Here is a 22,947-nt window from a genome sequence, read left to right as displayed (position 1 = left end):
TACCATATTTCCGGCAAATAGCAACGGAAGCCTTTTTTATACTTTTGTATAGATAACTACTTACTACAAAAACCACAGGGCCTTAAACTAGAACTCCGCAGTAGGTGTTAGAGAAATACCTCAGCAGCATAGAGTCTGTCCGACAACTGGTCATATATAGATGTAAGTCTTACAAATATACAATAGTAAGATCTATGAAAGCACCTACGGATATACTCGTAAATTTTATAAAAATATGCCTAGCATTATACACAATCTAGTATCAAACGCAGAAACGTGTTCACAAACTTTAACATTTTAATTAAAGTAGAACAATGTTGTTTCATATAGAGTTAAGGTAAGGTAATACAAGATATTTAGTAATCTTTCACTGATTTGTAATAAATATAGAATTGTTTAATGTGGTTCATAATACCATTCCCCAAAGCAATACAAATGAACGAAACAGCAACAGTATAAACGGACACAAACATTTTACTTTAATTAAAATTAAACCACATCGTTAAAATATAATTGCTCATGTACTAATTAAGCAAACTGCGTCATAGTTCAAAACTAAAGCGCAAAAGGTCGCGGCGAATTCGTAGCTCACTACTACATAGTTCGTAGCATCTAGGAGCTACGAATTTGTAGCATTTCGCTGAAATAGTAAACAATTTCTAATCCCTTTCACCCTGCAAAATTGTTTTGCATAATTGTATTAGAATTCTAAATAAAACAGTCCCTTTTGTTGGTGATTCGTTTATGTTATTTTTGGACCACAAGTCTCTTTAATGTCCAGCAGAAAATGCTTTGAAATTGTATTTGAAATGATGTCATTTAAGTGAAAATATACCTATAATGCGCTTAGAGAGAATCCTTTTTAATTGTATAATAAATAAATAAATATGTACATAGTTAGACGTATTATAGAACAAGTTAGTAATTTCGAATAAACATTTGTTTCAAGTAAACACGAGTTGTAGACATTTAAATAAACTTCAGATTTTAACTACCATATAATTCATAGCTTTGACGATGAAATGACGCGACTTAAACATTTTTTTTTTTTTGTAAAATCATTTCTATGCTATGGTTAAATTAATTTATGAGATAGGTAGTATATTCAGAGATTTTCACGAGTTATGGGCATTTAAAAAAAAACTATATGATTTGTACACGCGTGTAATTTATAGATTATATTTTTTACCACATGTCTTAAACAGATTAATAATAATATATTAATTGTCTTTCTAAACCGCCAAAGTATATCTATATACGTAAATGAAATTATTAAAGTTTATATGAAAACAGTTTTAAGACATTAGCACAATTTATAATAGGCTTTTCTCTTTTGTTTCAATAATACAAATATTGAGGAAAACAAGATTAAACAGAACAACAGTTTTGTGATAGAGTACATGGTTTTCCGATTTCCCATGGGAAACATTCCGTTTCTCGAAACAAAAAGTCAAGTATTGCTCTCCATGGTGAAATTTATGTGTCTATTTGGTGTTTATGTTAGGTACGGTTATTTACATTATGCAAGGTTCTAGTAAATTGACAACGGCTTTAAATATTTCACGATACTCTACGTATTTTATGCGCTCCCATGAGGTAATTTACGATCCAAGTTCTGGTTACCGGAGAGAAATTTGTATATGCCTGAACGGTTGCATACTACTCATATTTTTTCACTAAAGCGGTTGAACTTGCATGGTCGCTTCGGTTTAATCAGATATAGGGTAGATAGAACATAGTAGTAAGACTATTGGATACGAAATATAAAAGAATAATAATCAAATCTTCAGAATCATAATACATTAGAATTACGATAAGTCCCTCAGTGTATTCTGTTATGTTCATGATTGTTTGTTTTTTAATTGTAAGTTTTGTAGTTATTATATATTTGTAGTGCTTGTATCTATTAACTCATCATCGTGTCTATATCAAATTAACCGAATTTTATTATCGAACAAATTTGAAGTCACGATACTGAACTTTAATTTGGTTCGTTCTTTAATATCTAAATACATATTTATATTTTAGGTACCTATTTCTTGTAACTGCTGCTTTATACAACATTAATAAAATATTAAGATATTTACAATTTAATAAACATAAACTTTATTCGAACAAAAATGCGGGTACACAGTTTAGTTATCAGTGATTACTACACTAGCAAGTCTGTTTCGTGAATTTCTGTTGAGTGATTAATTAAATAAGTATATATGTTTATTGCTATATATGGTTCAGTTCTTGTATAATTTTATCATTAAAGTAACTCAAAATTTCTATATACATTTTAAAATAAAAAAGATACACAAATATGTTGTAGAGAAATGTGTGTTTGTGTTCGTGTGTGCGTAGGCGTGTGCATGTACGTAAGCGTATATGTTCGAAAGAGCGTGTGTGCGAGGATGTATGCTTTTGAGAGTATGTGCCTGCGAGTATGTGTCTGTGTGCTTGTTTAATTGTTATTGCAATTTGTAAATTTGAAATAAAAAATTCTTAATTCACAAGTGTATCTACGATATCCACCTATAAATAGTACTAGCTACATATTTTAACCTTACCGAAAACAAATCATATACCCAGATAGTTGTGAATATATACCCGTACGTAAAGGTACGTAGAAAGTTTTAAAATAAATCAAAATAAGCCCGGCATGAAAATGATATGGCAGCTTCCTAAAATAGGCCTCGAGGTCTCTTGTTATCGAACTATCATCCATCACCCTCGCGTAGTAAGTGCATAAAATAAATATCTCGTAGGATTGTGATACATTATAGGGAAATCCACGAACTACATATATTACATCTGTATGCGTACATTATAAGAAAAATAGTAAATACCTATCTACTTTTCTACCGACTTCACAAAGGAGGTTCTGAATTTTAGTGTTTTATTATTTTACTAGCCGATCCATAGACGCAACTTAACGTACTAACAAACTTACAAATCAATTATAAAAATGAGACAAGAAAATGGTTACACTAGTGTGCGTGTTTGGTAAAAGTGTGCATGTGACAGTTCTGAATTTATATGAAATTGACGATGAAGTTGCAAAAATTCACATATTCGTTTTTTAATTTAAATTCGTGAACATTCAAAACTTTAGTTTGTTTTTCCTCTGATTTTTGTACAAAATATTTCTAATTGTTCCACAATATTGCACTTAAAGAAATAAATGTTCAAACAGTAATTATTTGAAAAAAGTGCAACTTTGTTGTTTAATTTTCTATTTTTTTTTTTTTTTTTTATAATATAGAGACAAACGAACATGTATCGCACCTGACGGTAAGTGATTACCGCCATCCAAAGGCATCCACAATATAAGAGAAATTGCAGACATCGTTCCGGCCTTTTAAAAGGAATATGCTGTTTTCTTAAAGGTTTCAATGTCGTATCTGTTCGGAAATAACACCGTTGTGAGTTAGTTCTGTAATTTAGTTGTGTGTAGAAAAAATGTTTACGCACGATAGAGAACTGCCACTGATCCAGATGATCGAGATGGAACTTAAGCGTGTGGCACTTAAAGATGGAACTTAAGGTTAAAATGAAGTGTGCAATTTTGTTTGTTTAGAAAAAAAGTACTGTCTATCAGGCAGTAACAATATTATATTATAGCAACAAATAATAAAGTGACAATATCCAGTTTATCCAGAAAGACGTGATAGTATAAACCCATTCAGGTAACTACAATTTCGCAACTGACTAAATTTTGTCCTCGTAGTATCTACAGATAATTTGAAAATAAAATAGCATATTACCTTTGTTATCACATAATTTATTTTTACAAATCCTTACAAACATACGTCAGGTAAACTGTAGTCGACAGTCTCATCACAGTCTAGGCACATAATCGCACTTTTGTGTTTGTATTCCATTGACATTTCGAAAGCGTCACGATCATCAGTCAACTTATCAAAAAAATAGCTAGTGTTAACGTCAGATTTTTTAATATAAGAATTTTTCAAACTTTTTCTCCTTATTGGGCTGTCATTGGGAGTGGAACAGTTGTTTTGGATGTCCCTCAAAATACTCTTTCTAAAGGACTTACTCGGTGTTGAATATTTACTATCGAATATTAGTTTCACTAAATTATTTTCCACAGTGACAGTCTTAGTAATTGGTGAGCTTGTGACAATGTTATTTATTAAATCTGAAAGGTCACTCTCCTGCATATCTTCGCCCAGATTTGACAAATCTAATAAGTTAATAGTTTCGTTCATATTTTCCTTCTCGTTTAATGTAGTTTTCGTATATTTAAATGTATTAAGTTCACTTATTAAAGACATATTATTAAAACTACACCTTAATGAGTCCATTGCCTTTTTGATCGACTTGCGTTTCTTTTTGGCAATAAAGCTATCAATAGTTTTTTGACCTTTCTTTGTGTTTGTTTTCAATTTCCTTTTCAATTTATTTATGCACACGCTAACGTTAGTCTTACTCGAATGAAGTTCAGATACATTTGTTGAAACGTTTAAATTCTTTATCGTATCACTAAGATTTGCGATTTCTACATCTGTGAGTTTTTTTACCTTTTTATTGTATTTGCGTTTTGGTTTTTCAATGTCATCTTTATCTTTCTTTTTGGCTCTAGACTTTTTTATTTTTACAGGTTTTTTAATACTCTCTTCATAGACTTCCACTAGTTCTGGATAATAATGTCTCATCAGGTCTTGTCGTTCTGTTGAAGTCCACGATAAAGATGGATCTTCGTCCTCTATAACAAAGAAAATTTTCGTGCTTGACCATTTTTTGTATAAACATAAGCCACGAGAAAACAATATCACAAATACAGCTGATAAAAAATTGTGTACAATTCTTAAGAAGCTACAAAATAGAGAACTTTTGGCTGTATTTATGTTGCGCGAAATAATTTTGAACCAATTTTGATTACTGATACAATAGAATTCGCCATATTTTCATTATCTTTTAATTTTTTCATGCTGTACCTAACATATAACTTTATAATCCTAATGATTTATGAGCTTTATTTTATACTGATTTTGTTAATGTTAATTAAAAGAAAATTACACATAAAAAATAAAGTAATAACTGCGTCATAGAAATCAACAACTTTATCGGATTAAAGACTTGAATATTGCATAAAACTTAATGTACTTTCTTGATTACACAAATATAAATAGGGAATTTAAACTTTATGCGAAAGCAATACAGTCTTGTATTGTATTAGCACAAAATATTCGCGCATTATTCATTTTCTGAACAAGAAGCAAGGCTGCCTATACTCAAGAGATGTGAAAAAGTTGAAAACCACACTTGGAAGTTTGTATGCTATTTCTCTAGAGACGGAGTGTAATGAAGTTATAAATAGAACTTCTTTAATTTAAAAATTTGTTTCCAACATCATACCTTCAAAATATACTCAAAAAACCCTTCATACAATTAAGACAATAATGTATTATTATAGATCATGGATATATTATTATTCCCTCGAACACTAATTACTACCGGGATATAAGAAAAAAAAAGTTGGCTTAAACACTAATATACTACATTTTTTTTTTATTCTTTTACACGACATATACATTTCGTCTTATTATTTATGACGTTAAGGTTAAAGTTTCATGACAGAAAACATTTGTAATATTGTACAATAAATGTTATGTATCGAAAGCTGACGCCTTAAGCGGGCTCGAGGGATTATATGTATGTCAGTTGTTTACTGACATACATCTATGAATAGACAGATAGGTAATAAAATACGCTCACCATTGTAATTTCTGTTGAGATAAATTTATTATTATTACTTCAACCGCTAACCGTCCACTGCACATTACATACACTGAACGTAAGCCTTCCCCATTAAGGGATTTTGCCAGTAGTTGCTACGCTTGGCAGGTGGGTTGGCAACTGCAGTTAGGCTTTTAGAAATGTTTTAAGAGGGACACTGCATCTCATCCCTCGCCCTCCCTTTGTCGCCTCTTACGACATCCACGGTAAAGGAAGGGGCGGCCTATTCTATGCCGGGGCACACACGGCAATGATGAGATAGATATTTCTCGAATCATAGCATTGAAGAAAACTTAATTCCATTAGGAAATATTTGAAAACGTATATACATGGTGCATTGGAAACATAAATACATAATACGTTCTTACTAACTTATGGTATAAGTTTTATTGTATTAAAATCCCTAGGAGCATTACTAACTATATATATGTATATATATTTTTCTAGATTTGTTTGTAGCCAATTTTGCGTTAAGTGAATAAACTCAAACAGAAAACAGCCATCCCTTATAAACATGGATCATGTAATATAGTCGTTCGTTGCTTAAATTCAAACCAACACCCAAAAGAAATAGGCGAGAATGTTTCCAATTCACCTTTGTTTATTTTTGTACATTTCACTATATTTTCGCTAGTTCTGAACCAATTTTGATCATTCTATTTGATAACTTTCATTTTTAATAAAATACTCATTTAAAAGTATAATTAGATGTAGTACATTAATAAATAAAAAATATTTACGGTCAAATTGCTCATCTGGAATCAACGCTTCGTACTGGCCATCGATGTCGGCCCACAGCACCACGTAACTAGGGACGCCTGTGAATAGTTCCATTTAAGAATAAACGATATTAACAAAAAATCAATATTAGTATCGATATTGGTATCAAAATTGATAACGATATTAACGTTAACACATTCCTCTGTATCCAATATTATCTTAAAAGATTAGAGGGCGTCTGTATAAAAGGCGCGTTGCCGATGCTGAAGAACGTCGGCAACGCGCGCGTAATACCTCTGGTATTGCAGGCGTTCATAGGCTACGGTAACCGCTTACCATCAGGTGGGCCGTATATTTGTTTGCCACCTCAGTGGTATAAAAAAAATTAAAATTAAAAACAATGAAATTACAGGGTACTGAGGCATAACACTATAGTCCTCTAGTATAGCAACGCGTGAAGTTATCCTAAGTGACACAGTATATTCTGCGATTTCCATGGTGCTTTTCATGCGTATAGGCGACGGTTACCTCTTTTTATCAAGGGGCCGTCAGACTGTTCGTAATTACAAGATGAATTGTAAAAAATTCCGATTGCACATAGAACGTCACCAATTAATACTCTACGATTATTATGCAGCCGTGGAATATCGATATATTGATATTTTTTCAACAATATAAATATTGCGATATTTTACTGATATCTATATCGAGCTACGTCGGGTTAACAGAATATAGTCCTCTAAAAATAAATAATATTTCTAGCAACTGTCGTAATAAAATTTTAAATGCAAAACTACTTATGTACCCAATAAGATTATTTTTTCATCATCAACAGGAACGTAATATCTAAGTAGTATCATCTATATTGGTTATAATTCTTATAAAATCCTTTCTTAATGCTTACACTTACAATGCTTCAAGAGACTAGTTTAAAACTATGCATCCGTTAGTCAATATTACAAGTCCATTTCACATCAAAGCCTTAGCTTTTCTCATATATTTGAAGGCGGTGCAATCCATTACAAGACCAATATACCAAATATAAATTGTGTAAGGATTCTTTTAAGTAAATTCCCCTAATAATATTATTGTTATCTAAACTACTAGCCTCTAGGATTCCTTTTTTTCTTTATTGCAACCGGTTTAATAGTTCTGCAGGGAACATAATCCTGTAAATGCCACTTGGTCAGCAGAGGTAAAAACTTCTCAACACAGTACCTTTCTGACCAATCTAGTTTGGTTGACATTAATTTCTGAAACCATTAAAAAAAATTTATTTATTATAATTTATTAATATATATATATATATATATATATATATATATATATATATATATATATATATATATCTCCAAATATGTCCAAACCATTTACGTTTGCACAAAATTATAATTCTCTCTATGCAAAATAAAAAGGGAAACCCCAATGTAAACCATTAGCATTGAAATTTTCAAATTAAAAATTTAATATCGTTTTTCAAATTAATTTCCAGTTAAGTAATTATCATATTGAAAAATGTAAGATCTGCAAACGACTAGCCATATATAGCACTGGTTAGATACATTTGATTTATCAGACTGGTAAATAATACTCCCTAGATATAGTAGAAAGATATAAACGAAAAAAAAACTCTATAGGAAAATCATTAATTACCACAAATTTAATTAGATTTGGAGTGGGATTTTTCAAAAGATTGAGATCTATTTTCTCTGGTGTTGTGTTCAAGAACTCCTTCATGACTTTAGGCTCAGGGAATGGCATGCCGCAAGTTAACGCTCGAGATCTCAAAGAGAGTTCGCGTTTGACATCCGTCACTTTAGACCTGCAAATATATTATTTTATTAGCATACTTATTTTGTTTTTCTTATATTATTCGTTGCCACCATATGTCTTTAGCAGTTTAGTCAGAAACCAATAGCTGAATAAGGTGCAGCATTGGTCTTTTTAAAAAATATAGCATCTGACTAGTCATTGGGGGGTCAATACAATACAATGCAATATCATACTTCAACCAATTCCTCCGAATTGATTTAAGTGTGATATTGCAATCACTGCAATATTCTACATGTTTTAATTCCCCTCTATTATGTTAAATCCTATAATTCTAAGATGTATTTCATATTTCGTTCGCCTAATTCCCGTAAAATATAACCAGCAACACTATTCTCGTAACTAAATATTATAAGTAAAAAAATTGTCGGTTGACTAGTCAATAGTTTATACAAACGTTGGATAGGATTTCTATAGAACTGTTTAGGTTAAAGGTTTGTTTTTACGAGAATCAAAACAAAGTTTAGTCGTTAATACCTACTTAATTATAAAATTTCGTCGAAACATATTCAACCGTTTTTCATTTATGTCATGATAATTAACTTATCGTACGATCAGTAATACGTAAAATAATGTAAAATATACTTAGATAAACTAACGACAATTTCACAATAAAATTTAAATCTTTTAAATAAGTAAACTATTATCAAATAAATATATGTTAAATTTAGTGTTCTTTAAACGGGGTGTTTCTAGTAAAACTAAACATGTTTCTTGAAGAAACACAGAAACGACAAAAACAATTAGCCTCCCATACTAAAATAGTAAAGCGTCCAGCTATGTTATACTAGCTGTTTTCCGGGGCTTTACCCATATGCATCAGTATATAAAATATTCTATATTGAATCAGGAAATAACCCACCTGTGTAGTAAATTTAATACAAGTCCGTTTAACTGTTTATGCGTGATTAAGTAACAACAAACATATCTCTAAAAACGTTAACATTTATAATACTAGTAGAATGTCTGTTTGGAAAAAATAGTGAGTCCCATAAATAATAAAGCATGCGATTTCAATTTCATCCAGCATATAGAAAAAAATGCAAATAATAGTAACAATTACTTATGGCCATTATCGCTGCAACCTTTATGCGTAGCGCAGACGGGGCATCCGTTGCGGGTATGCGAGCGGCCCACGTGTCCGCAGCGATCGCAGCGACCCGACGCAGCCGCCCAGCGCGCGCGTTCATCATACTCTTGCTTATCAGTCACCCATGATAATAACCTGTGCATGTAAAAAGACTATTGGCATTAAATAGTATTATAACATTTATTTCATCAATATCATTCCCATAAACCTTAAGGTTTCTTATAAAATCGCTCAATCGATATTAATCAAATTTTGCATATATGTATTGTTTGCTCCGATTTAAGAAATATGATAGGGATAACACAAAATTTGCCAGGTCAGCTATTTAACCTACAATTTTATGATGCATGCGTTGGTTACCCGAAACCAAAATAATGTGGTGTTTGGCACTATTTATTCACAAAATAGAGCAAACTAGAAAAATTAGAGTGAAGGAAAAAATTCTTGTCTTTTTTTATTCTCAGGTTTAGATTGGCGAATACAATAAAAATAGAATTTAATTAAGAATTCTTTCCTGTTTAACTTAAAACTACAGACTATTTATTTTTAATCTATTATGTTACCTGGGAATTATGTCGCTGTCAGGTACAGTGTGCAAGAAAGATACGGCTGTATTTATCGACGAACCACAAGCACCGGTCCCATAATCACAACCACATAATATAGCCAAAGCAACCATCTTATTACGGCCGAATCCTAAAATAAGGTTTCAATTATCTCTCATAAAACAGATACGAATATAAATAATAAAACTGTCAATTGTAATTTATAAATCAATAAAAGATGCCTGAGCGTTGTCTTGATGCTGATTAAGGAATTAGGATAATCAATAGTAGGCACTCAATATCAACCTTAGAGTGAAGACGGTTGGGCAACGTGCAGAACGCGGAGATCGAAAAAGGACGCCAAAATGCAAGAGAGGTGCTATAATAATATTAATATATATTCAAAAGTGGTGATGGTGTCCACTTTTTTCGTGATCGGGGGGCTTTTCCAGAAGCGCCAGGTGCGCTCCTGCTGGCCCAGCAGTTACTCCCATACGATGAGTAGCTACTACAAGCATATCTCCCGTGTTGTTGGACTTTGTAACGTGGAGATCTCGAGTTAAAATACTTCCACTGCATCATTATTATGCAAGCAAGGCAAATATAGATAAATTATAAGTACCCTGCCTTGACTAGTCTTATTTATATGGTATCTATCAAAAATTCGCAATAACTGTATGCTGTAGTCACCATTATTTTGAAACATTTTATCTGCATCATAGCAGTCAACGGAGCCCTGCAGAGAGCCGCCGCCAGCCGCACTGGACACACTAAAGTTGCGATAGACACGGCGAGCGCCGTACGCGAAGCAATCAGAGTCTTGTGACACCACAGCATCTACCAACTAGAAGATATTTTACAGTTATAATACCTTTTAGGTACTTGGCTTTGCAGCTACCATGTCCATTAACCAATTATCTCAAATCAACAACTTTATAACTATAATAAACAATTTTATATTATAAAAAACTTTTATTCTATGTTCTGTCTTTACTGTAATACTGTATTAATAGAAGAAAGTTAAACAAAAAAATACATGCAAATATATAAATCCAATTAGGGTGGTTATAAGGTGAAAAGATTAAATGCACAAATTATCATAAATAGAATATGAATAATATACAAACACCTTGTGCGTTTAATTGTGCGCATGTGGCTTCTGCTTCTCCTCTTCCTTTGATACATTGCACCCCCATGCAGTTTAACAATACTTCACACTGAAAATAATAAATTTTAATAAAATAGTAATGTAACATTAACATAATCCCACCAGCTCTATTTCACAATCAATTGCAAGTTATGCATTACTAGCGAAAAAGAATAAATTTGGTTTTCTGTTTGAAAAAATACTTAATCAATTTAGAAAAAAAACTCTTTCACCTATAAAAAACTACATTATGAATAAGTAACTTGGCCTGTTTTAAAAAAAATATGATGCTGGAGCGAGTACCTAGTATATGATTATACAGACTAGAATATGCTTGAAGGTCCATGATCACTACTCTGACCATTTCTTTATCAATCTTAATGTGACGATTTTTTAAAGATTAAAGAAACACATGCTATAATTTGGTCGCAAATAAGGTGATACTATAAAAACAACAATTAGTAACAATAATATAAAATATAGATAAGTAATAAAAAATATTAAAATTTTGTGTAATGATGCAATTATAGGAAATATGTTACCTCTTTAAGAATAGATTTAAATTTTTTTCTTGCAACATCAGGACGTTTATTAAGAGCATTATCATTCCTTGGAGCAGCACCACGAAACTGTACAGCATTACGAGCAGCCATTACATCTCTTTTGAGCTCTGGTGCATCACCTTCCAATACAAAAATGGGATTGATATCTGCGAGTAAGAGATAGATGGTTCGGAAGAACAAATTCCTAGAACAACAAAATATATAAATAAGAAAAATATAAGTATTATGAAAAGGAAATTAAAAAATGTATTGACACAAAAATGTTTTAAGTTTTTTATCAAGTTTGATAAAGTAAAAAATTCAACCTCCGAAAATATAGAATTCTATGAGTGGCTACACAAGTAGAAAACAATCCCAGTTTTAGTCAATAGGTAACAAGCAAACATACAAAAAAAATCACTTTCACATTCATAATATCTATAATCATACAAACCTTAAATATAATTTTGGCTGAATATGATAATCAGTAACATTTTGGCTATCACACACCCATCCAGATAAATCTATAGCAACAGTTTCACCTCGAATCTGTAAAAAAAAATTAAGGGTAAATAAATTCTTGGAAACTTTACTTAAAAAAATGTACAAAAAAAAAATATACCATCTTATAAGAACAATATATACTTAAACAAATAATATATTTGATTGGTTTAGTGTCATAATTGATTGGGAAGATAATTGACAGAATGTTTGTGGATTATAAGAAGTCTATAGTAGTTTGGTCAAAAAGATTTTTGGCATTTTGTAAACTTCTGAAAGTACATGTTATGCAGTCCACATATATAGCACATCATGAGTGCAAAACTGACAGGAAGGTTTAATAAGGAGACTGATACATTTCAACTTAGTTTGATTTTCCAAAAAATATTTATATTTTAATTCAACCAATACATAAATTCAAGAAGAAACTGTCTATTTAACACCCAGACATTGCTTAATGAAACATAAAAAAATTATTACAACTTCTATTAATAGTGAAGATTGAAAAATAGATCTGCATCGGATTACTTAATTGTAACTAAAATTTATATCGAATAATTTAAAACTTACTTCATGCAGGGCCTTCTTTTCACTGTACGGTAATAGTACAGCCCATAATCCTTTAATGCCCATTTTTATAGAAAATGGTATAGTATAATAGCTTCGTTATTATAATATAATGATAATTCACACAAAGTTTACACCCATGTTCTGTTTTAATTTGTTTATTTTAAATTTCAATTTATATTAGATTTAAAAATAGTCTAATAAATTACTGGAATTGATTTGAAACAAAATTTGAAAATATCAAATCAATTTGAATTTAAATAGACAAGTAGGTATATACCACAAGTAATCAGCAGTTATGATTTTTGACGTTGACAACTTCAACTGTCAGCTATGAACTGCCCCTAAAATCAAAAATTTCGAAATAGTCTGAAACCTAAGAACAAGAAATTACATAAAAGGAATAATAAAATAAAAACTGTAAATCATATGGTTGGGTCCTTTCTTCTTATGCAAATATAATTAGTAAAAAGAGGATAAAAGATACACCATAAGTTGCTATTTTTCTCAATTCATAGCAGACTAGTGTATAGAAAATACTTGATATGTCAATTATTTATCAATACAAATTTTACGTTACTAGATTATATATTCTACACAGTTTATGTAAAAAGTATGCAAGCAGCTTGTATCTGAATTCGGTAGGGTTATATGGCCGTATAACGTTTTCTGTACACTGACCTGCTATGAATTGAAAAAAATACTACTGATAGTGTGTCTTTTGTCCTCTTTTTACTAATTATATTTACTTAAGAAGAAAGGAGGCAACCATATGATTTGCAATTTTTATTTTATCAGTCCTTCTATGTAATTCCTTTGTCTTAGTGACCGTCTTTAGACATACTTTCTCTGATCTGTAGCGATTGTTTGTTCACTATGTAATATTTTGTTATTTTTTTCTTTAGAATATTTTAAATATTATTATATCAATTTTTTTTTTAAATAATTGTTGCTTTTCTAAATAAATAAATGCACAATTAGCATAATTACATATAAAACAAACATATATTTACAGCTTAAATTACAAATTCTATACGTACATTATAAGCAAAAATGAAATACAAAGATGACCTATACTTGAAACAGTTTTTAAATGTAACATGCTATGCTAATGAGAAAATAATGAACGTCATTCAATCCACTAATCATGTACATTATTTACTTTACATTTGTTATCACCTATATTATCAGTACAATATTGTGACTGAGAGGTCGCATCATACGAATAATCTACAACTAACGTAAGATAATACAAAAATTGCGTTACTTAAAACAACCGCAATGTGGTATTTTAGACATATAAATAAAATACGGTAAGAATTTCAAATATTATTGCATTTAAGAAATATGCTATTTTGATTATTGTATTTCCAATAATTTACAATAACCATATCTGATATGGATTGATATAAATGCCGCAGTTACATGTATTTAGTGAGATATTTTACTTTCAATAAATAGTTTTTGTGAAATCAAGACAAGTAGTTTAGTAATGACTTGTTTAGTATTCATATAAATTAAGGTACTTATAGATATTTATGTCTGTTACTATAAATATTATCATTTAAAAGTTCTAATTATTTAGTAAACAGAAATTTAGTATCTTAATTTTTAAATTATTATTTAAATTTTATCATTTATTGCTTACTCATGTCTCATGTTAATAGTATAGATCTAAAGGTACAGTACTACTGATTCATTTTCTAAATATAATTATGTTCTATTCTAAAATTAAGACATAAACAAAACACATTCTTGTATCTAAAATTATATTTTAGGCCTTCTTTAAACCTTAAGTCATTGGCAAGATTTAATCATGTTCAAGTCAAAGAAAGCATTAAAAGGCTACAAATTAGTAAAGTCCTCATTGCCAACCGAGGTGAGATAGCATGCAGAGTAATGCGTACAGCTAAAAAGTTGGGTATTCGGACTGTTGCAGTATATTCTGATGCTGATAAACATGCAATGCATGTTGAAATGGTATGTAGTCATGCCTCACATTAATTACTTTTTTATTAGTGATACTCTTGTTGTCTGGTCAAGTTTGATGATAAAAGAATTCTAAATATTTTAAAAGGTACTTCTTGATTACATTTTATTATAGGAGTTTGGTAAATATATGGTCTGTTTGATGATTAATAGTTACAGCAGCCTGCTATTGCTTACAACACCAGAAATGTAACTATAAATATGTGGCGAATCTTTGTGATTTATAGGTTTTGAATCACAATTACCAGTAATTTTGCAATATCTATTTTTTAAGTTATAAAAACTATTTCAATTATAACCATTATTGTTATCATAAGACCAATGTTTTGAATCCAAAATATTAGAATAAAAAATTATATGAAAGTATAAATTTATCAATATATATATATACTTTTTTTATACTGGACTGTAGGCTGATGAAGCATATCACATAGGTCCTGCCCCATCAGCACAGAGCTACCTAAATGCAGCTAAAATATTAGATATAGCAAAGAAATCCAACAGTCATGCCATCCATCCTGGTTATGGCTTCTTATCAGAAAATGTAGAATTCTGTGAAAAGTGCACCAAGGAGGGAGTCATATTCATTGGACCTCCACCTTCAGCCATTAGAGATATGGGTATAAAAAGGTTAGTCATAAAAGATTATATTAAGTATATTGCATGCATAAATATATTTATAACAAAAACATATGAAACAGATAATTTTAGTATAGAGATCAACCCGATGCAGTATATTGCTAGAAATGGCACTGTTACATCTCATTACTAAACAATTCCTTCCCCCCCCCCCCCCCCCCAATGGATAAATTGTTACAATGGTTGTAATTATTGTCGTTGTGATGTATTGTAATTAATACAAACAAAACACTATTTTTCATTTTTAGATTTTGGCCCTTTTATATATAGAGTCATTGAAAACAGACAACTCACATCCACTCAGAAAAAATAAGGTATCTTACAACCTAACTCAAATGATGTCAGTTGGGATAATAAATCACTAGGACTCTGCACACACATTTTTTAATTATGTACTTTCCTTTAGGTTGTACAAATTTCTTGTTTCTACATTAAATCTGTTTGTCTACAATTGAAGACCTGTATCACAATATTATTATATTTTGACTAACATTTAAACACTTCAACATAGCACTATCTTGAATTTCTTAAAAGAAAATATTGCATCTAGTATATTTTGGTTCAAAATTATAATTGTATGTCATAATTTCATTCCCAGCACATCAAAAGCCATAATGTCGAGTGCTGGAGTGCCAATAGTAAGAGGTTATCATGGTGAAGATCAAAGTATCGAGAGGCTTCAAGCTGAAGCTCAGAAAGTTGGATTTCCACTTATGATTAAAGCTGTGCGAGGCGGTGGTGGCAAAGTGTGTATAATATTTATTTTATTAAATTTCTCATGAATATATTCCTCGAATAATTATTTTTTATTGCAGTAAGTGAAGAGTAGAATCTAAACAGAAGCAAAGACTCCAAAAAAATAATAATTAATTAAGAATATTAGTCTCTTTTTTTATTTCAAGTTTTTAATGCACTGCAATAACAACTTTTTTTTTTATTCTTTTTAAAATAAAAGCTGGCTGTATTCTAGAATACCAGTACTGTGCTTATGATTTCGAATATTTGAGTTCTATTTAATTTTTTTTTATTTTTTTATTTCAGGGTATGAGAATAGCAATGACAGAGGAAGAATTCCTACCACAGTTAGAGTCAGCTAAAAGAGAATCATTGAAATCGTTTGGAGACGACAATATGCTTTTAGAACAATACATTACAGATCCACGGCATGTAGAAGTGCAGGTAATTAATTATTTTCACTTATCATGGTATAAATAGTTTTGATCAAATGAATATTTTGTCGAACAGTAAGTAGTGAAATAATTGAAAAGGCAATATGTTGCATTAAAAAGAGAGAGAAAGTATATAGTAGTTAAATAGATGGTAATTAATTCTACATAGTTTTCAATTAGTACACCTTTATTACGATTATTGTTAAAGCTTTCACTTTTATTCAATGACTATATAAATATGGAAGGTTAATGAACTCACTCTGTTTTTGACTTTATCCCGAATCTTTAGGGGCCATTTAGCGCTTTGCGTCACAGCGTCTCATCTCGCACTGCGGGCCACAGCTCGCACAACCCGCTATAAAAACTGAGTTTATTAATCTCCCGTATTTATATAGACATCTTTTTACACTTATTTCAGGTATTTGCTGACATGCATGGAAATGTAGTGCATCTATTTGAAAGAGACTGCTCTGTACAAAGACGGCATCAAAAAATCATAGAAGAAGCACCTGCTGTTAGTATTTTATTATAACCAACTATAGATCCCTATTTCTTCCATGCAAATTAAGATATAAAGATTTTATAGTAATCTAAACTTATGGTGCATCGTGATAAAATTGAGACTTGTGGCTTTTGTAATTTAGAAATTAAAGGTAATTTGAGGCAATATTTCTAAATTGGCAAGTGGTTATTATGTATGAATGCTAAGTGTCAAATTATAATGATAGCTAAATATTGCAGAATTGTACTTCTGTATCAGCCAAACCTCCCAAAAAATTGCAAACCAGTCTATCAAAGCATCGTTTTGGTTAGCGGCCCCATGAAATAGAACAAGTCCATGTCGCCATCTCATTCTATCTGATGTATTATGCGAATGTTAGAATGTTAGATTCATTTACATTTGTCAGAACTATTTAACAGAAATCCAATATATTTTTAGCCAGGTCTGTCAGAAAATACCCGTAAGGCGATAGGCGAGGCTGCAGTCAGAGCTGCTCGCGCCGTAGGCTACGTCGGCGCTGGCACTGTGGAGTTCATACTACACAGAGTTACACACGAATTCCACTTTATGGAAATGAACACTCGGTTGCAAGTTGAACATCCCATTACAGAGATGATCACTGGTAAGATTTTTTAAACTATAGAAGTTGCCATGTAAGCTGGTGGTCCTCACTTTTCAGTCTATGTATTCCCATTCTTCATTTGTATCTTATACTTTGATATTGTATTTGTTTTTTTAACCAAGATTTTATCATGATCTTACCATTACAACTTTTAATTTATGAACTAACTCTTCCAAGCCTACTTGCTGTGTTATGAGAAACCCGACATATCAGAAAAACAAATCTAATGGCATTAAGTATCTTATTTGCTTGTATAATCTAAATATAGAAAAAATCTAGTTATATTTATGACATGTAAGGAACCGACCTAGTGGAGTGGCAGCTCCGCGTGGCTGGTGGCGAACCGTTACCATTGACGCAAGAAGAGGTGGTGCGGCGCGGCCACGCTGTGGAGTGCAGGATCTATGCTGAAGAGCCATCTGCTGGATTTTTACCCCGAGCTGGCACCCTGCACCGTCTCAGGCAGCCTGCACCAGAAGACAACGTGAGGGTCAGTCGCTTCTTATTATAACTCTTTTGAAGCTCTACTAGCTTGCAGAATGTGTGTTATTGTTTCTATAGCTGAATTACGATGAATAGCTAGAAAGGACATTTGACATTCATTTTGTATTTACCTAATAAAAAAAAAGTATCATTTTGAGGAAATAATAATTGTTATAAGATTAAATAAATAAAATACATACTATATTTTAGATAGAAACAGGCGTACGCGAAGGACAAGAGGTGTCCGTACATTACGATCCGATGATAGCCAAGTTGGTAGTGTGGGGTCGCGATCGCAACGAGGCCTTGGCGAAGACCAGAGCAAAGCTTTCCGAATATCAGGTATATATTATTGCACGTTATGTTATAGCAAATAAATAAATCCATTATGTTGTTATAGGTTTGTATCGTCATTTAATGAATAAACCTACTATAGATTACTAAAAATACAACTTTATTGAAATAGTGGTTTGAAACAAAACAAATACAAAAACTTAGTTAAAATATTTATAGATTAATAGAATAAAAATGCCTGGAGAAAAGGTATGAAAATAAAATATCAAAGAAAAAAATATTCTTCCGATATATTTTGTTAAATAGTCATTAGTGTAAGTTAATTTTGATGTTATATCTTTACAAAGGAACAGATTGCTTTAATACTAGAAATTTGAAAATTCTAGAATAATGCATATAATACAGTATTACATATACAGGTGGCGGGGCTTGAAACAAACGTAAACTTCTTGCTGCGACTTAGCGGCGCGACGGCATTCGTATCGGGCGACGTACACACAGCGTTCATTCCACAACACGAGGCCGAGCTGTTCCCAGCCTCTGACCAACGTCTAGCAAACCAACGCAGTATTCACGCCGCACTTGGATTTGTAAGTTTATACATATCACTGTATTAGCGAATAGGTAATAGCTATTTCCCGTGGCTTTGCCCGCATATATAAATTATACTATAAGTTAGGTTATAACCTACCCTTGTACCAAATATTCAAACCCAATCGGCCGCTTAAATATAATAACATCTTAAAACTTTAACTTCTAAAATAAGTATTAATAGATTTTAATTATTCGCAGTTAGTTCTCATTGCGTGCTCAATATTTAATTTAAACATACAATTTATCCTTTAAAAATATCAAATAGACTATAAAACATATATCAAAATATGTTGTGTGATTCAAAAGAAGGGGAGAAATAGATAAACTATTTTGTTTTATACTATGTATAGAAATAATAGTATTAAAACGAATTAGTTTTGAAACAAATATTGGTGTAAAAATAAGACAAAGCATGTTACTGTAAGTTATTAATGTATCAGCTTATTTGCCATTGAAGTTGCATAAAAAAATTAATATAAAATGGTGCACTTGCCAAATCCAATAATGTAATTTTATTATTTAATATAATATATTTATCATTTTTCAGTTACTTAATTCTCAAAGAAATAACTCAATAACACCAAATTGGAAAGGAATCTCAGTAGAATCTGCATCATGGAGACCCAATTATCAACTAAGAAAAACTATACCGTTGAAATTTGAAGACAAAGGTAGATAGTAAATGAATTCCATAAACTAATTTATCCTTTTAAATATGCACATAATTTAAATTTGATTGGATAATTAATATTATGGTATTTCACTTTTAAATGAATGTTTTATATTATTCCTGAGGAATGGCAACGCATGGGGGTATTATTGGTGAAACAGTATACTCTGCTATACCCATAATACTGTTCATGTCTATAGACGACTATTACCACTTTCCATTAAATTGGCTTTCAGCTTATTTGCCATTTTAAATTGCATTAAAAAATAGCTTGAATTCAAAACTTGTAACTTTATTGATAATATAGAATAAATTTATTTATTCTATTTTACCAATAAAGTTACAAGTTTTATAATCTTTTTATGTCACCTATAAATAACTACCCCCACATTTCGATATATATGTATGCACATGATCATGTAATGTAATGTAATAAGCTTAATCCTGGTCTATTTCAGACTTAAAAGTGACAATAGAATACGAAACCGCGCCAAATTCATACCGCGTACAAGTGAACGATGGCGAATGGCAGCAAATTGAGGCGACTTTACGAGACACGGAACTCGGACTTCGGCTCATCACACGTATAGGGGATAGGACCAGTAATGTTGGTCTACTGACTTATGAGGACCAAGTGCATGTCTATGATGAGGTATTTTTTCTTTCATAAAAAAGTCTAAACTTATTTTAGCTTTTGGTGTATTTTGTATATTATTTCTTTAAGTCAAATTCTAATTTATCCGAACTGGCAAAGCACACCAATAGGTTAAGACAAGTCGTTGGTAGCTGTTTCAAAAGAACTTACTTATTTTATATAAATTTTGTAAATTTTAAGAAAATAATAATAAATACATACATATACATACATAATAAATACAACAAATATATATTATCTATTTATATATATATATATATATATATATATATATATATATATATATATATATATATATATATATATATATATATATATACAGAATGGTCAAACTGTTCACTATATACCGCGGCCCAAGTATCAGGCGGGAAGCGAGGAGGATGTCGCCATCTCACAGAATAGCGCCTGCTCGCCTACTCCTGGTGTGATGGAAAGGATTTTAGTTGCTAAAGGAGATAAGGTAATTTGACACAAAGACAAAGTATCTTATGAACCATAAACTACCTGTAGATATTATTTATTAACGATATCTTTAGTAGATTAACATGAGTTATCAACATCAAATGTCAATCCTGAAATTTCGAAAAGATGAAGAGGAACCGCTTTTTTTTTATAAATATGTGCCTCTAGATTGTAAATTAATTAAACTTTGAAATCCTAATATTAGACGTCCAGATTTCTACAAAATAACACCAAAAGTGACACTAAAGAATTGTAAAACCCTTTTTTTTTTACAAAAAATTTTTTTCAAAAAATATACAATTTTTATTTTGTAGGTGGTAAAAGGCCAGCCCTTATTTGTAGTAATAGCAATGAAAATGGAGTACGTGGTCCGCTCGCCAAGAGACGGCGTCGTAGCGAACGTGGCGGCCGTGAAACAAGGTGACGCGGTCGGGAAGGGAGCTCAAATAGTACTGCTTGAGGACGCCAGTTAAATATAAAAATGTTTATAGACGTACTAATTATATCAAGCCGCGTATTTATGATATATATATATATATATATATATATATATATATATATATATATATATATATATATATATATATATATATATATATATATATATATATTTGTTAATTATTATAAACTTGATGAGAGCATCACAATATGTTGCAGTTCAAAGCAATATTACGCAAGTTAATTTACAACAATTCTTCCTCAAACAGCATTTTATCACATAATGTTTGTGAAAACAGAGAAAACGGATTTAAACATCAACAACATTGATTTTGAATATCAGCTACTCAACAAAAGTTTGCCTTGAATACGTGACTTTATTCATAACAACATAAATCTCCACTAAACATAGAATTTGCCTCAAAAGTTGTTTAGCGAACTTACTATACGCCAATGAGATTTTAAATAACACTCATGGTTGGATCAATGTATAAAACGAATTTTAATACAGAGTTAATATTATAAAAGACAGAGTTAGGTTTTATTATGGTTGTAATTAGGTTGGACCAACGAATTTATTTCCGAGCTTTATAAAGAATATTTGTGAAGATATGTTCTCTGTTGTTCAATCATGCATTTAGATTAAATGATATTTTTAGTATTCTTTTACAGAAGTTCTATCAAAGAAACAAGCATCCTTTTATAGAAGTTTTACCAAAGAAACAAACATCTTTTTATAGAAGTTTTGCCAAAGAAACATAGATATGAAAACGACAAAAATTTGAATATTGATGGCCCCTTGGAACCTTCAGGGGGATATCGGGTACCTACCCGAAGTGGTCCACAAAACCTTTTGTAATAGATTAAAATAATAACAACAAGTCGACACAAAAGTTACGCCACAATTTGAATAAATTTTGTCAAATGGTCCCTCATTATTACAAAGTCCGTTAACTACTGATCCAGGGTTTACTTTAAAAATAACTATTCCTTAAAAGAATCCTTATTATTTCGATTTCATTCAGTACCTATAAACTATAAATAGTATATAGGAGAAATGTGGCATATACCACTTGGTTATACTTTCCCTTAAAATATTTTTAACATTGGAAAACTACCCTCAAATGCTAGTCAATAATATAATCTTTATTATCATGGTACAAAAACCGTCGAATATATAGTTCATAAGTAAAACTTCGAATATTATCACACCTAAATTGTGATTATTTCTTGTAATTGTTTATATTTATAATAAGTTTACTATTGTAATCTTTTTGAGGAAACAATAAAGCGTATCTATCTATCTATCTAAATAAGAGGATTATTATTTTCACTTCTTTCAAATGGTAATAAGACAAAGATTTGTTAAAAAAATCATGTATTTAATTTAATAGATACATTATTAAAAAAAAATTCCTTGACTAATTCTATATGGGATCAACAGGAAAGTCAGTCCTATAGAATGTCTATAAAGTTGAATGGTTTCTCCATAAGTGACTCCAACTATGCAATGCTGTTTATATATAATATATTTTTATATAAAAAGATTTACAAATTTTTAAATGATTATAAATTTATATAAAACAGGGTTTACAAATATGTAATATGCGATCTTTACGCATTTACAATGTAATTTCAATAGTTTTTATAATATTATGTAATGTACTGAAATAATACTAAAAGTGCATTCTTATGTAATGTAAATAAATTTTAATATATTTACGGTTGATTCTATTTGTTTTT

At 30.7% G+C, this 22,947-nt stretch overlaps 2 protein-coding genes across 3 annotated transcripts; one reads left to right on the top strand and one right to left on the bottom strand.

The window, feature by feature from the left end:
• Positions 1-3,748: 3,748 nt before the first annotated feature.
• Positions 3,749-12,995, bottom strand: LOC113522809 (flap endonuclease GEN). The gene is made up of 11 exons (XM_026908631.3): positions 12,691-12,995; positions 12,074-12,168; positions 11,620-11,824; positions 11,058-11,147; positions 10,621-10,774; positions 9,949-10,081; positions 9,359-9,520; positions 8,119-8,287; positions 7,574-7,718; positions 6,486-6,563; positions 3,749-4,711 (listed from the first exon to the last, which is right to left on the bottom strand). The coding sequence occupies exons 1-11, from the start codon at positions 12,751-12,753 to the stop codon at positions 3,786-3,788; spliced, it is 2,220 nt and encodes a 739-aa protein (XP_026764432.2). The 5' UTR covers positions 12,754-12,995; the 3' UTR covers positions 3,749-3,785.
• A 577-nt stretch (positions 12,996-13,572) lies between these two features.
• Positions 13,573-22,938, top strand: LOC113522537 (methylcrotonoyl-CoA carboxylase subunit alpha, mitochondrial). 2 transcript variants are annotated; one of them, XM_052897796.1, is made up of 14 exons: positions 13,575-14,000; positions 14,466-14,667; positions 15,089-15,306; positions 15,914-16,061; positions 16,357-16,494; positions 16,903-16,998; positions 17,425-17,608; positions 17,908-18,098; positions 18,302-18,433; positions 18,805-18,975; positions 19,527-19,650; positions 20,108-20,301; positions 20,627-20,764; positions 21,081-22,938. In XM_052897796.1, exons 1-14 carry the CDS (start codon positions 13,969-13,971, stop codon positions 21,237-21,239), a joined length of 2,127 nt encoding a protein of 708 aa, XP_052753756.1. In that variant the 5' UTR covers positions 13,575-13,968; the 3' UTR covers positions 21,240-22,938. The 2 variants fall into 2 exon arrangements, with proteins under 2 accessions (XP_052753757.1, XP_052753756.1); XM_052897797.1 differs by lacking the exon at positions 20,627-20,764 and having other exon boundaries at positions 13,573-14,000.
• The last annotated feature ends 9 nt before the right edge of the window (positions 22,939-22,947 follow it).

This window comes from Galleria mellonella, unplaced genomic scaffold (assembly GCF_026898425.1).
Source record: "Galleria mellonella isolate WM207_F2 unplaced genomic scaffold, CSIRO_AGI_GalMel_v1 utg38, whole genome shotgun sequence".
Classification (NCBI taxonomy): domain Eukaryota; kingdom Metazoa; phylum Arthropoda; class Insecta; order Lepidoptera; family Pyralidae; genus Galleria; species Galleria mellonella.
The sequence above is the reverse complement of the archived record's forward strand: the minus strand, read 5'-3'. Positions and strand labels throughout refer to the sequence as shown.